The sequence below is a fragment of the Protopterus annectens genome, chromosome 16.part0 (genome assembly GCF_019279795.1).
Source record: "Protopterus annectens isolate FY-2018-M chromosome 16.part0, PAN1.0, whole genome shotgun sequence".
In the NCBI taxonomy this organism is placed as follows: domain Eukaryota; kingdom Metazoa; phylum Chordata; order Ceratodontiformes; family Protopteridae; genus Protopterus; species Protopterus annectens.
This window is the reverse complement of record NC_056750.1, coordinates 473553281-473567322: the sequence shown is the minus strand read 5'-3', so window position 1 is coordinate 473567322 and position 14042 is coordinate 473553281. Positions and strand designations below refer to the sequence as shown.

Below are 14042 nucleotides of genomic sequence, written 5' to 3'. Positions count from 1 at the left end.
CTTTAATAGACCACAAAAAATATTCCAAAATGTCCTATGTGTCAAGCGCTTTCACTCGGTCATTAAAGAGCTTTATCAAGATAAAAACTACTAACATTATTCTCCTTAAATAGAAGAAATAGTAAGTCATGTGACTTGTTGATTGAATTGTATTAAATCAATTAATCAATCTATGACCTATTTAAATAAAAAACTAAAACTAAAACAAAAACTGTAACAAAAACTGTCACTTTCCAAAATCTAGCTTCAACTTGAGTTACTCAATACAATATATAATTTGTGACATGTCTACAAAAATGCTAAAAACCAGAAAACTCGTCATTCCCTCGTTACACCAATGTTTTATAGTTTAACATTGTGTAATAAAGGTGTTTATATACTTGAACAATCATTCAAATAGATATTAATATAAAAAGTGTGAAAATTATTTCTTTAACAATTTAGAGTATGAAAAACTTGAGTAAATACTTATAAAGTTAAATTAAGTCTATGAATAAAAAGTTTTTGAACCAAGAAGTTTTTTAAAAAAACTTTGTTGGAAACATTATTAAAAAAACATTTTTAAAATGCAGAAAGGTTAAATAAAAAATGGAAAAAATGTGGGAAATATATAAAAAGATGTGTGTGTTCGTACCTAATTATAAACAGGCCATTCTCAACTTTAGAACACTACTCAAGTTAATACTGTCATTGAGACCAGGAAATTTGGCAGCATCTAATTTAAGTTGCCAAAGAAGTTCTTTGTATTCTAGCCTGGTCTCCCAGTCCCCTCCCCTGTTGTCTGCCATAACCTGCTCTAAAACAATAAATTTAAGTTCCATATTCTGACGCAAGGTGGAATGCTTATAAAAAGCATTGGATTCTTTCTTTTTGGAGACGTCATATAAGTGTTCGTAGATCCTCCTTCTCAAGGTTCTTTCTGTTTTTCCTATGTAATAACTGTGACATTTTGTACAGAAACCTAGATAAACTATACTTTTCATTCTACAATTGGAATAACCGTTAGCTTGAAAGAGGAACTTCCTCGATGGAATAAAAAGTGAATGACTATTAATAATAAAGGTACATTGTTTACACATCCCACATTTAAATGTACCTTTTCTGCAGTTAGTCTTAAGTGTTTTAGATGGTTATTTCTTTTCAAATAATTCTTTCATGTTTGTATCTCTTCGTCTAACAAAATTAGGGTGTTCAGGGACTATGTTTTTTAATTCATCATGTAGCGTGAGGACTGGCCAATACTTTAAAATCACATCTTCAATTTGATTAGAGTTGTTGGAAAAAGTGTAAATATAATTATTCTGATATTCAATCTGCTGGTCAGTGTTGCTGCTAGCAGTGTGTCATTTGTTCCTAAAAGAGGAGGATATTTACTCTCTCTGTTATTGGTGACTTCTTTAACTAATGTGTCAACCAGTAAAGCAGGGTAACCTCTTTCAAGAAACAAACCCTTTAGAAAATGTACTTCGTCTAAATAGTACTCAGTCGTACTAGACATTCTTGAGGCCCGGATAAGTTGTCCTTTAACAATGCCTTTCTTCTGATAGAAAGGGTGGCCACTATCAAAATGTAAGTATGAGTTAGAAAAAGTAGGTTTTCTATACAATTTGGATGCAAACTCATGGTTTGGAATGTTCTTCAGAAGAGTAACGTCCAGATAATTCAACTCATCTCTGCTAACTGTATGTGTAAAAGCCAAAAAAGAAGTTGAATTTATGTAATTGAAAAAATCATAAAAATCGGACTCAGTTCCACTCCATAACAAACAGATATCTTCCAAATACCTGGTATAGTGCTTTATGTAATCGACCCATCTGGTTGAAAAAAATTAAAGTTTGTTCCCATTTATGGAGCACTATATTAGCATAAAGGGAAGCACAAGGGGCACCCATCGCTACCCCTTTCTTTTGTTTATAAATGTCTCCATTAAAATAAATTAAATTATTTTCTAAAACTATCTCCATAAATTCTACTATTAGATTGGTGACATTAGCACTAAGACCAGCCTCATTAACTAATATCTCGTTAAACCAATCTATACCTGTGGAGTGAGGAATACTGGGAAATAACTCCACTATGTCTATAGTAATCATTAAAAGTTCAGAATGAAATAACTGAGATTTAATACCTTTTAGAAAGTCCCATGAATCTTTACAAACATATTTCAAAGATATAACAAAATTTTTTAGTGCTCGATCAATGAATTTACCTAAGGGTTCTGTAATGCCCCCCGCCCCAGAAACAATAGGCCTAAATTTCAGTGGGTCTAGGCCTTTGTGTGTTTTGGGGATGCCAAAAATTACTGGAATCTTAGGCTTGGCTACATGGAGGTAATTATATAACTTCTTGTTAATGGCCCCTTGTAATAAGTGGTCCATGAGTAAGAAATTAATCTTTGAATAAGCTAAATGCATCTCATTCTTAGAAACCAGTTCATATTGGTCTGAATCTTGCAACATACAATGTATACAAGCTTCATAATCTGTAGTGTACATTAAAACTACCCCACCCCCTTTATCAGGCTTCATAACCCTGCAGCCCTCATTTCTAAGGAAGTGTATTAAGTCGGTTTCTTCAAGGCTAATATTCTGAGGTAAGATGTCTAACTTCATGGTATTAGCCTTTCTTATGTCTTTTTCAACCAGTTCTTCAAACACTTTCAGTGAAGGGTGTGTGGGGGGATTAAAGGTGCTGGTTCTAGAAAATGGACTCTTATTAAAGTGTTGTCCCTTAAAATAAAGTGTCAGGTTAAGTTGCCTGACAAACAGTTTGAGATCTACCAAAGCATTCGCTAAACTGAAAGGGCGCAAAGGAACAAAATGTAACCCTCTAGTAAACAGATTAAAAAATTCTTGTTTCATTTCTATCTCAGTAAAATTATAAATAATAAAATTGTTCTCTTTGCTAACCGTATATTCGACATCGGAGTCGTGTACACAGTAGTCCGTTGTTAAGGGACTACTACTAGCTAATTCATCATATTCATTCATTTGTGAACTTTGTTCCACCTTGTCTGTTGGAACCCCCCCCCTCCCGTTGAGTCTGTCTGGGGGAAATTGAAAATCCTTCTGGGGATTTTTCTTTCCTTTCTCTGACAACCTTTCACTCCTTCTAGGGAGTTCTGCAGGCATTACTGCCGTGTTGTTGATAGGTATGTTAACCTGATAGTTAATTTTATTGTTTGAATTGTTACCCAATCTAGCCCTTGCAGGAAGCAGGTATGCTATTCCTTCTCTGTATTCGTTGAGGTCCCTCTCAAGTTTAATTTTTCGGTTCAAAATTTTCACACAAAACTGATCCACTTCATGGAATATACTGTCATAATTTTTCTTAACAGATAAAAAGTTAATGTCGGTAACAAGCGTTTCATTTAACACATTTAATTCCTTCAGAAAAATACCGGCCTTCGCCTCATATTCTTCTATCATTACTTCTAAAATTTCTATCCCAGTTCTGTTAAAAATATCACACAGTTTATTGTAATATATAGTTCCCGACTGGACATTGTTAGGGAACTTATAACATCGTAAACCTTTTGGGACTCATTTCACATTAAGGCATTCTTTCAAATAATCTATTTCTAATTGATTGGCCTTGTATGTATAAAGTTTGTCTCGTAGTTCATTGAAATCGTGCTCAATGTCAGATTTGTTGTTAACAGTCACAGTACCTTGTTTAAACCAGAATTGCTGTTCAGCCCATGCGTTAAAATCAAAATCGTTGTGCCGACCATCCAGTTCAAAACTAACAGCAGTCTTATTTAAATTGTCAACAAAGGTATTCATATGCTTCATATTATAAGCACATCTTTGACATATTTTTTCATGAATTTCATACCTAGTCAATTCTGATATTCTCCTTCATATCGAAGAGAAAACCTAACTAACCCTACTTATCCTTAGCTAGCATAACAATTCCCTTGGGGATCAAACCAGGGACACTGTGTGAGAGGCAGACATAACTGCTGCACTACAGAATCTGCATCCAGTTTTATGAGAAATAACTTTTTTCATATCCCCAGAGGTATATTGAATCAATTACATTGTTCTCTTATTTGAAAAATCGCTTCCAGCCACATTTAATGATGCCTCCTCCCCTCCTGGACATACACATTTAAATATTTGGCTAATGGATGACACTTTTTATAATATATTTGCATTTTCTCTCAGTATTTTATATTTTTTGAACAGTGAAAATGGCCTTTGTGTTCGTAACCCACTTCACATGGAATTTGCTATTCATCTGCTGATATTTTGTTGTGGGCTCTCCGCTGTTCAAAAATCTCAGCCAAAGATTTGCACACTTCATTTACCTTCTTTGCCTCCACCAGATTTAAAAATGACTTTGGACCTTTGGGAAAAAGACACTCAGGGCTGCTTGATAAAACATCATAAACCTTAGGCCTTTAAGCATGCATTGCTTCTGGATTGGGATGAAAGCTGTAAACTTCTTAGTTGTCACTGAATAGTCCTGATCTATATAAATACATATATCTATATCTGTCTATCAGTATATTTATACTTAAACATAAGTTAAACACAAACCATGATTTCATATTTTAGATAATATTCTTTCCTTCAGTTTAAAGGTAGATCTATCCTTAAGACTGACCTGGGAGTTCATTTATTCACTCTTACCAGTAGACTGTGATCTGAATGGAGAGATACGTCAACAAGTAAAGGAAAGTATTATTGCTGAAATTGAATTCATCCTTAAGTCTTGATGAGGACCTTCGAGAGGTGGACCCTGTTTTTCACAAAATCTCACCAAGACACCACTGATATATAGACTGTATTTATATAACATATATCATGGACAGAAGCAGGTTAAAAATTAAAAAAGATAGCCAAGTGCACAAGTCCCAGGATAAAAAGTGCCCAATCCTAGTAGGCACACTGGTGCTAGGACTGGAAAAGATGACTGTTTACAGTCCTCAAAATATGGAAACATTCCTACAATGGGGCCAGACCAGTCCTGGGGGGTGGCCCCCCTGTTGCAGAAAGAAGTAGTCCACAAAAATCACAAAAACTGATAGGCCAAAGAAGAGCCATAAAGACGATAAAGTGGACTATTGAGGATAAGAAAGGTATTATGTATTGTTACTATTATGCAAAATACCCAGAATTTCCTGACACAAGATGTACAAAATGACCGAGAGAAATTAGAGGAAAAAAAATACTTCCACAAGAAAAACTGTCAGAAGCTTCAAATAAAAAGTTGTATTCATTAATACAACAGATTTGTGAAAAACAGTATATAGATCAAGAAACGTTCATCTGTTTGGAAAAAGAAGCATCTGAGGAAGTGCAAAAATACAAACAAAACCTAGAGATTTTTGAAAAGTATAAAAAAGAAATATGGACAAGGGTAAGAGAGAGATTTGATATGGTGCAATAGTTATGCAAAGGAGAGCTGAATTAATCAATATAAAAAAGCAACCCTAAAGATATTCAAAGAGAAATAAAGGGAAAGGCATACAGATATGGAAAATTTCACAATAAAAAATATCACAGATAGGGAATGTAGAAAAGAAGATTAATAAAGTAGAAGTTAAAAAAAATGGAAGTAGAAGATATGGAGTGCCTGCAAAGTTGAAGTTATGGAGTTCCTGTGAAGTGAAGAATTTGGTATAGAAAGTCTAACACAGGTTACATCACAGCATGATGGAGCGAGTCCCCAAAGTATGGAGAGAAGCAGGAAGATCAGGAGATATCTGAAGAGGAATATGGACATGGGAAAGAAAAAATAATAATTTAATGTGGTATAATAATTATGCAAAGAAAAAGCAAAACTAACCAATACAAAAAGAGCAGCACCAAAGATATTTGAAGAGAAATACAGGCAAAGGAATCCAGATGTAGAAAACTTTACAATACAAAAAAATAAGAAGGAAAAGTAGAAAACGAGATTAGTAATGGAGAAGTTAAAGAAATAGAAACCAAGGTTATGTAATACCTGTGAAGTGAAGGATTCAGTGTGTAGAAAATGTAATTTAGAAAGCACCACAACAGGATAGAGCAATGGATATCCAAATTAAGGGGAAACCAGTAGAATGGGAAGCAGTAGGTCAGATGCCATATGAAGATATTTTGCAGCCTTCCACAGGAAACCAGTATAAATGTTAACTTGAAGCTGGACAGCAAGGGAAGGAACAGGAAACTCTGGAAACTAATACAGTCAGTGCTAAAGAGTGAAAGGCCAGTGAGTTCCTATATGCCAGAGCAATGGCTGGCACAGGGTGAAACTGAAGAGAATGTGCCAGAAAAAGATGCTATAGAACTTTCTATAGAACACCTGCAGGAAATGGAAAACAAAAATGTGCCCTCAGTTTAGAAGAAAATGAGCTAAGAGAAGAGTTGCTTGATTTAGTAGACATAGATAGACATATTAAGATCAATGAAAGAAATAAACTGCAGAAGGTCAATAAAAACCCTAAAAGTCTAAAGCTTGATAAAACAAATGAACACAGTAATTAGGACTGTCCTAGAGATCATGCGATTTAACAGAAGTAAACCGGATATATTACTGTGCAGTGAAATTAATAACTGATAAAGTTCTACCACAAGAACACTGGGTAGTGAGGGAAAGGAAGGGAAGAAACTGAATACCATCATGGAACTATTGAATAGAGAAAACTATAAAGCAATTAAGACAAGAAGTGTCACTGTTAGAAGATTATAGAAGAGGGAACAGATCAACAAAAATACCAAGAAAGATAGACGTGATAAAAGCAATGCACACTATTAGAACAGACCAGGATCTATCGTGCACTATCACAAATAAACTAAAAATCTCAGCAAAGGCAGAAAAACGTAGAAGATATGCAGATTAATATAAAGGAAGAGTACAAAATAAGCAATTTAGTGATGACCCAAACGTTTTATAGAGAATTGGGAAACAAGGTAAAAGGAATTGAAAGACTGCCAAAAAAGAAGAAATGGATACATTTTGGAGAAGTATCTATGAAGATTCTGTGGAATATAACAAATATGCTAAATGGATGGAAGAAGTAAAAGAAAGAATAAGAAGTTTAAAGGTACATGATATGAAATGGGATCAAGTAACAGCCAGACAGATTGAAACAAAGTTAAGAAAAGCCTCTAATTGAAAAACTCCAGGCCCAGATGCAGTACCTAACTTTTGGTTAAAAGTATTAACATCTTTGCTCGAAGATTTAGCCATGAGTAAGAACTATTTATATGTGCACCCCAAACAGACACCAACCTGGCTAACAGAAAAAACAATGTTCCTACTTAAGAGCGAACCTGCAAGCTACCCTAAAAATTATAGACCAGTAACTTGCCTTCCGACAACGTATAAACTATACATGGAAATTGATGCCAACAGAGTTTGTCATTCAGAAAAAAACTCAATTATGGCAGTAGAACAAAAGGGCAATAAAAGAAAGTCATGTAGAATAAAGAATCATTTGTTAAATAAAGTCATACTGCAGAACTGTAACGAGGGGAAGAATATAAGTATGGCATGGATTGACTACAAAAAAAGCATTTGATAGTGTCCCACTTTCATGGATTAAAAGAGTACTTAAAATGTGTAAGATACACCCTACATTGATGGACTACATTACAGTGACCATGAAACAGTGGCAGACAACTTGGCAATTAAGTCATGATAAAGGACAAATTATTATCCCAAAGATAAAAATTCAAGGGGGGATATTCCAGGGTGACTCTCACTGCTGCTATTCTGCCTTGCCCTTAACTCATTAAGCCGCTACTTAGCAGGTTAGGCCATGACTGCAATTTGGCTCCTAGAAAACAGAGAGTTCTTCTTGTCTATTTAAAACTGTATAGCTCATCAGATGAGGAACTGAAAGTACAACTGCAAGTAATCAAAACTTTTTCAGATGATATAAGAATGTCATTTGATCTTGATAAATGTGCAAAACCACTTTAAAGCAGGAAAATTGCCGCACCAGGAAAACATCAGTTTGGGACAAGAATGTGATATAAAAGAACTTGAGTAAGAGGGACTGTATGAATATTTGGGAATGGATAAGGGATCAACAGTAAAACATGAATAAATTTGAATAAAACTTAGGAATATTTTAGTAAACTTAAATTAATCCTGAAAACATCTAGGAACAAAATCCAAGCTATAAACCAATTTGCTCTTCCTGTCCTAACTTAGTTTTGGAGTGATTGATTGGTCCCAAAATGTGTTGGATAAATTACATAGGAAAACAAGGGATGCTTCATGCTCACCAAATGATTTATAAAAATCACTGTGTACCAAGATTATATATTCCCAGTTCCAAAGGAGGGATGGGGCCTCCTTAAAATTGATTACATGTATAAATCTTCAATTGTGGGATGCCATAAATATCTGCTAACCTCAAGACACAAACATAGTGAAAGTTTTGAAACATGAGAATAAATCTAAGATGACTTTTCTGCTTAATCTTGCCGACGCATATCAGCATCAAGCAGGAAAGGAAATCAAAGCAGAAGTAGATGAAAATCAGGCAGCAACTGAAGATGCCAAAAAACAAAAGAAAGAATATAAGGTGAAGGACCAGATGACTGCAAGAAATGTGAAAAAATGCATAAATATAGTTGCAAGTATAGAACATTTCTGGAAGAACCTCATGTTGATTAGGAACGAATGCAAGAATGGTTATGGAGAGGCAAATTCAAGCTAAGAGATGCAAGGTTAATATTGTTGTCCCAAGATAGTGGCCACGTACATGCTGATTTACAAAGTCCACTGAACATGCGAGAGAAACAGACAAATGTAGGTTTTGTAAAACCGAATTGGACACAGTTGCACACCTCATTGCTGGTTGTGACATACTAATGGCAGAAGGACTATACTGAAAAGCATAATAATGTGGCAAGACTGTTGCACTGGGGATTGTGCAAACATCATGGTTTTGAAGAGGCTGAAAAACACTGGAAACATGAGCCACAAAGCATCATAGAAAATGAAGTTTACATCATATGGGATCACCCATTACCAACAGTTCAAAGCATAGATACTAGAAAACTGGATATAGTGGTCCATGAAGAGAAGACAAAAGTAGCATTGATCATTGACATCACCAAACCCAGTGACTACAGTGTCTTGGGTACAGAGAGAGAGTCATAAAATATCAGCACCTGTAGGCAGAAACAAGAGCAATGTGGAAGAAAGCTATCCAGATAGTTGCAACAGTAGTAGGAGCAATGGGTCTTATAAAAAAGAATCTATAATCATATTTGGATATGTTAACCAATATATGTAACTCCATATGAATTGCAGGAGGAGTCATTAGTGGGCACATTGCAGGTGCTGTGAACAGCACTTCTGGCTGACATCAAAGACTGAAACAATACTAATTTCATGAACTTTAATCATACTTTGACTTAGGAATGGGGTATTAGAAACCCAAAAGATTTGGAGAAATTAAAAAGAGAGTAGCCAAGTAGTTCTGTGAGCCTGCTCAGTTGAATATGAATCTCCCCCACCAGTACGTGTCCATTTAAACAGCTGTAGTTTCACAAACATTTTACAGTCCGTTATCTCTCTGTTTTCAGGGATCCCAGAATTCCTCATTTTTTTACCTAGGTCTGTCCTCATAGTTAATTATGACTGTCTCCAATATATCTAGTTTGACATCTGATACAACCACTTTGGTTTTGAAAACTTCATTTTCATGTAATTTTGACTGGTGTATATCAGAATGCTCATTTACCACTTCAGTCACTTTATTTAGATTCTTCTTAGTTTCTTTCTATTAATTTTTCTTATTTCTAGGAATACCTCCTTTAGATAGCTTAATTCTGCTTTCCTGCATAACATCAGATCTGCCCTTGGTGTCTTTTAATCCTAGCAGTAGCCATGATCACCAGCCACAGATTTTTCTCTTTCTGATTAGACAATTCTTCCCTTCATATGTATTTGGGCATTGTCACACTGCCACAACAGAATACTCAATCTGGTTGGCTTAAAAAGACAACAAAAGAGCACTAAACTAACAGACTGCTATAACTCACAGAATGGGAAAAGAGCTTGATTATCTGACCTACGTCATACTGAATGTCTCCAATCAAAATGTACTTTGACCACTTTAACATAACTAACAAAATATCCGTTTATCACTTTTTCTTCTCCTCTAAAAGTGTATCATATTTTACAAGGACGGAGTCTTTCAACATACAAGCATTTCCTTTATATGTGAGGTAATGTCATCCACATCATTTAATCATTTATTTTCCTCACATATGAGAGGAGAGTCTCTCTTATACACCATGCATGTCTAGAAGCAGTTAAATATACAGTTTGATCAAAACTGTGTCTGATAAAAATAATAAAAGTAAGAATTTTTTTATTTTTTTTATTGGTCAAAGATTGATTTTTTTTTTTCAATCACAAAGTAGAATTTGTCTAATTTGCTAGCTCACTACATTTCCTTTATGTATAAGAGATAAAACAAAACTCTTGTGCATACCTCTCAAGTGTACCTCATTACGAGGAATGTACCTCATTTGGGGTCTTAAAAAGTTCATGTGCCTCGAAGTTCCACATTGAAAGAGTCTGTCATACAATTAGTGTTAGGATTTTTTTAAGTGAAATCCATGGTAAATAGAAATTAATCATATTAATTCATTAAAGGATCTTCTTTATAAGTAAAACCAGCATATTTTAACCATCCTATGACCTTCCTAGTTGAAGTTGTTAGTAAGCCATTAGTATGTGTTCCACATTTTGCCCATTTGTTCCACATTATGGAGATGGAAGGTTGAGAGCTATGCTCTTGTGTAGCATCGTAGCGATGCACTGTGTAAGGGTAATCAGTACTTCCACAAGCTTTTCTAACTGGGTTCGCTTACAGGGTATACAGGGTATTTGTAATGTTTGACAAAGATTCTTTTTCCATATATTCATAAAATATTACAATGAGATCCAAATAATAAAACATGACAGCGTTTAAAAAATCTGTTCTGTAATGCACTGTGGCATAATGCTGATTACCAACACTTTAACTGTTGCCATTTCATAAGTAGCTTACGGCATTACATGCTGCAGATGATTTTTTCCTCAACCTAAGATGTTATAGTTTTAGGAAGTTCTCCTCAGCAAGTATGCCTCCTTTTATTTCTTCTGGTGATCCTTCTTTGTCTAAAATTTTAGTTCTTACTGAACAAGAATTTAAGATACTCCAAGGTAGGGAAGACAAGAAAAGTTACTCAGAAGAGCTTCCTATGATACAAGAGTTTTCTTGTATACCTGTGTATGTGCTGAACATTTAATGCAGGTGTAAGGTGGTACACTATCATGGCAGAGAAACTGCTGAAAAGGACTCAGTCAAAGAACAGCAAACAGAAGGAAAGGAAAGTTCATTATGCATGATGTTGCAACATGAAACCCCTCTTTCAGGTCTACTGTTATGGTGATCATTTTGTACAGCTGTAATTTCGGTGGCTTGTATCTCCTATATGCATAATGACATGGGATATTAATTTGAGATGAAGTAATTTCATAAAAGAAAATGAAGACAGAGACAGAAAGATCTTGACTCTGGTTTCTTTAAATTGTTCAGCGTTAAGGACCCTTTTATGGGGGTTATTCAGAGAGATGAGATGTAAAGTATAAAATTATACAGGTGGAAACAATTAGGATATAATTGAACATTGGGATGCTTTGGAATGTGTCAGTGCACTTCATGTTAATATTTTAAGCATTTCAGGAAAACTAATGAAAGAAAGTCACATCTATTTTATAGAAAAAGTGATATTTACTTTATATAAACAGCAAACAAACATATTTTCTGAAATAAGGTTGGTAAGGTATCTACCACTCTATAGCTGTAATATTTTACAGCACTGTGAGGAGATGAGGATTCCTACAAAAGGCTACAGAGCATAACTTCTGAAATACATGAAGTTCTTGTAGCAGATGTGCTTTATAGTTTTTCATATCTTTAATAAGCAATAAGTAGTGGAGAGGTAACATTAAAGTTCATGGTGATGCTGACTTAGGGCAAACCATTATCATTTACTCATGTAACTACCTGCGTCTACCTGGTCCAGGTTCAGTGCTACATTACATCTGTAGAACTATCCCCCAGTGGTGCTAATCCCAGGAACAGGAAGCAGGCAAACTGTTTAGCTTTGTCTTCATTACTACTATACCGAGAAAGAACCTGTGCATGCTTTTTACTGCATTTTAGGAGCTATACTGTTAATCAGTAACAGTGGTTTAGAGAGCTGACGTAATATAGTATGCTAAACTTAAAGTATAGTAAGCTGTGCCTAAAGTAAAATTTGAAACCATGCTTATTTTTGTTTTACAGGTACCTGCTAACCTTATGTCATTTGAGTGAAGTTATATGCTACAATACTGACGTGCCAACTCTCTCCAGAACAACAAAATGATAGACTTGTATATAGGAGAACATCCTTGTAAGGGAGCTATTACAAATAATGAATACTGATGCACTTTTTCAGAGTTTACCATATGGCCACTTCTGGAATTCATTTGCTGAAGGCAGGTCCTGACATTCTGAACAAAACTTGAAACCTGCAAGCAGTCCCTTTTATTCCCCCTTTCATAAATTCATTGTAGTCCAGTAAATGACTGTGCTGATAACACATTACAAATGATGTGTATGGGAAAATGGAATAATTCACTGTAAGCACTGTTAGTCAACAGTTGACAGCAATCTTAGTGAACAAGGAAATCTACATAGCAATTTCTGCTGAATTTTTTTTTTTTTTTTTTTTTTTTTTTTTTAAGATAACTGCTATTTCTATTGTTAAGCTGCTTTATGTAACTGAACAACATTTAACCCATGTTGGGTTTTGTATATTTCTAATGCACAAAAGGTATTGACAGTGTTAACCTGCTGTGGTGTAACTTAGACTAGGTAACAGTAAATAACTTTTTATAACTTATGTGCACTGAGTCGCTTAATAATGTGGCTGCCTCATATGTGTTTGTATATAAAACCAATGGGTTTATCTACCCAAATAACTTTGTTTTAGCTACTTGAATTGTGTACATTTTGGCACAAGGAAAAGATTCGTATTTCATTTTTTTCTTTTGTATGCTGCCTGACAGGATGATACAATGTTTGTTTCTGCCAATTATCTTGCACAGAATATTTTCAGCAACAGTGTAATTACAGCTGCAATGCAGTGAAACTGAATATATTTGTTATGTAGTATTCCTACCTTAGTGGTAGTACTGTAGCTTACCCCCTGAAAGTTGTGTAATAAAGGTACTACATGTCATAATTAGTCCTATTTATGAGGAAATGAGTGTTGCATACTTCATAGAGACTAAAACAAGTTCAGTTGCATTTACAGTATTTTGCAATCCAAGCATTTTATTCATTTTTCAAGATATTACTTGTCAGTAATTGTGCTGTATTTTCTATTTTCAACACAGTTTGATACAGTGTCTGAATTGTCATGTGAATATAGTGGTAAAAATGTAACCATCTTTTAATATACTGGCAATTACTGCCAGGGTAGTAACATCTTTGTATGCCTTCCTAACTCTAAAATAGCATAACAAAAATGTCCTTGTATAAAACTGTAAGAATGTTCAGCTGACAACAAGGATACATTTAATACAGATGTTTTTAAAAATCAGTTTTAATTGTTATTGTTAATGAGCTCCAAAGGCCATACAATCTGCCAGCAATTTCATTAACATTTTTTTTCACGAATCAGAGAAGGTATACCTCATTATTAACTCTCTACGCACTAGGAGATGTTGCTAAATTTTGGAGGCTTCATATTTTCTTGACTCAGAATAAAGCACATGGGAATTATTGAATGACTCACAACTGTTTCACTATGAAACTTGTTCCACAAGTTCTGAATCCTCTGTAATATGCAAGTATTCTCTTTTTTTAAGTCATGTATATGACAGTCAACAACATTTTCTCTGTGGATTGTTTAGAATTTATGAGGTCAAAATTTCCGATCTAAAATCATAATGAATAACTTTATAATTGCACAGTTTAGTCCTTTGCTGGTAACATAGACTATAGAATATTACACTGATTTTTCTAACAGATTATGGCTATTTTA

General features: G+C 34.6%; 1 protein-coding gene across 1 annotated transcript in view; it reads left to right on the top strand.

Moving 5' to 3' along the window:
- Positions 1-13789, top strand: part of RALGPS1 (Ral GEF with PH domain and SH3 binding motif 1) — a 3844659-nt gene extending 3830870 nt beyond the window's left edge. Inside the window, exon 22 of the mRNA XM_044058136.1 lies at positions 12296-13789. Within this exon, the coding sequence (XP_043914071.1) occupies positions 12296-12325 (30 nt within the window). The 3' untranslated portion in view covers positions 12326-13789. The remainder of the gene's footprint in view (positions 1-12295) is intronic.
- Positions 13790-14042: the final 253 nt, after the last annotated feature.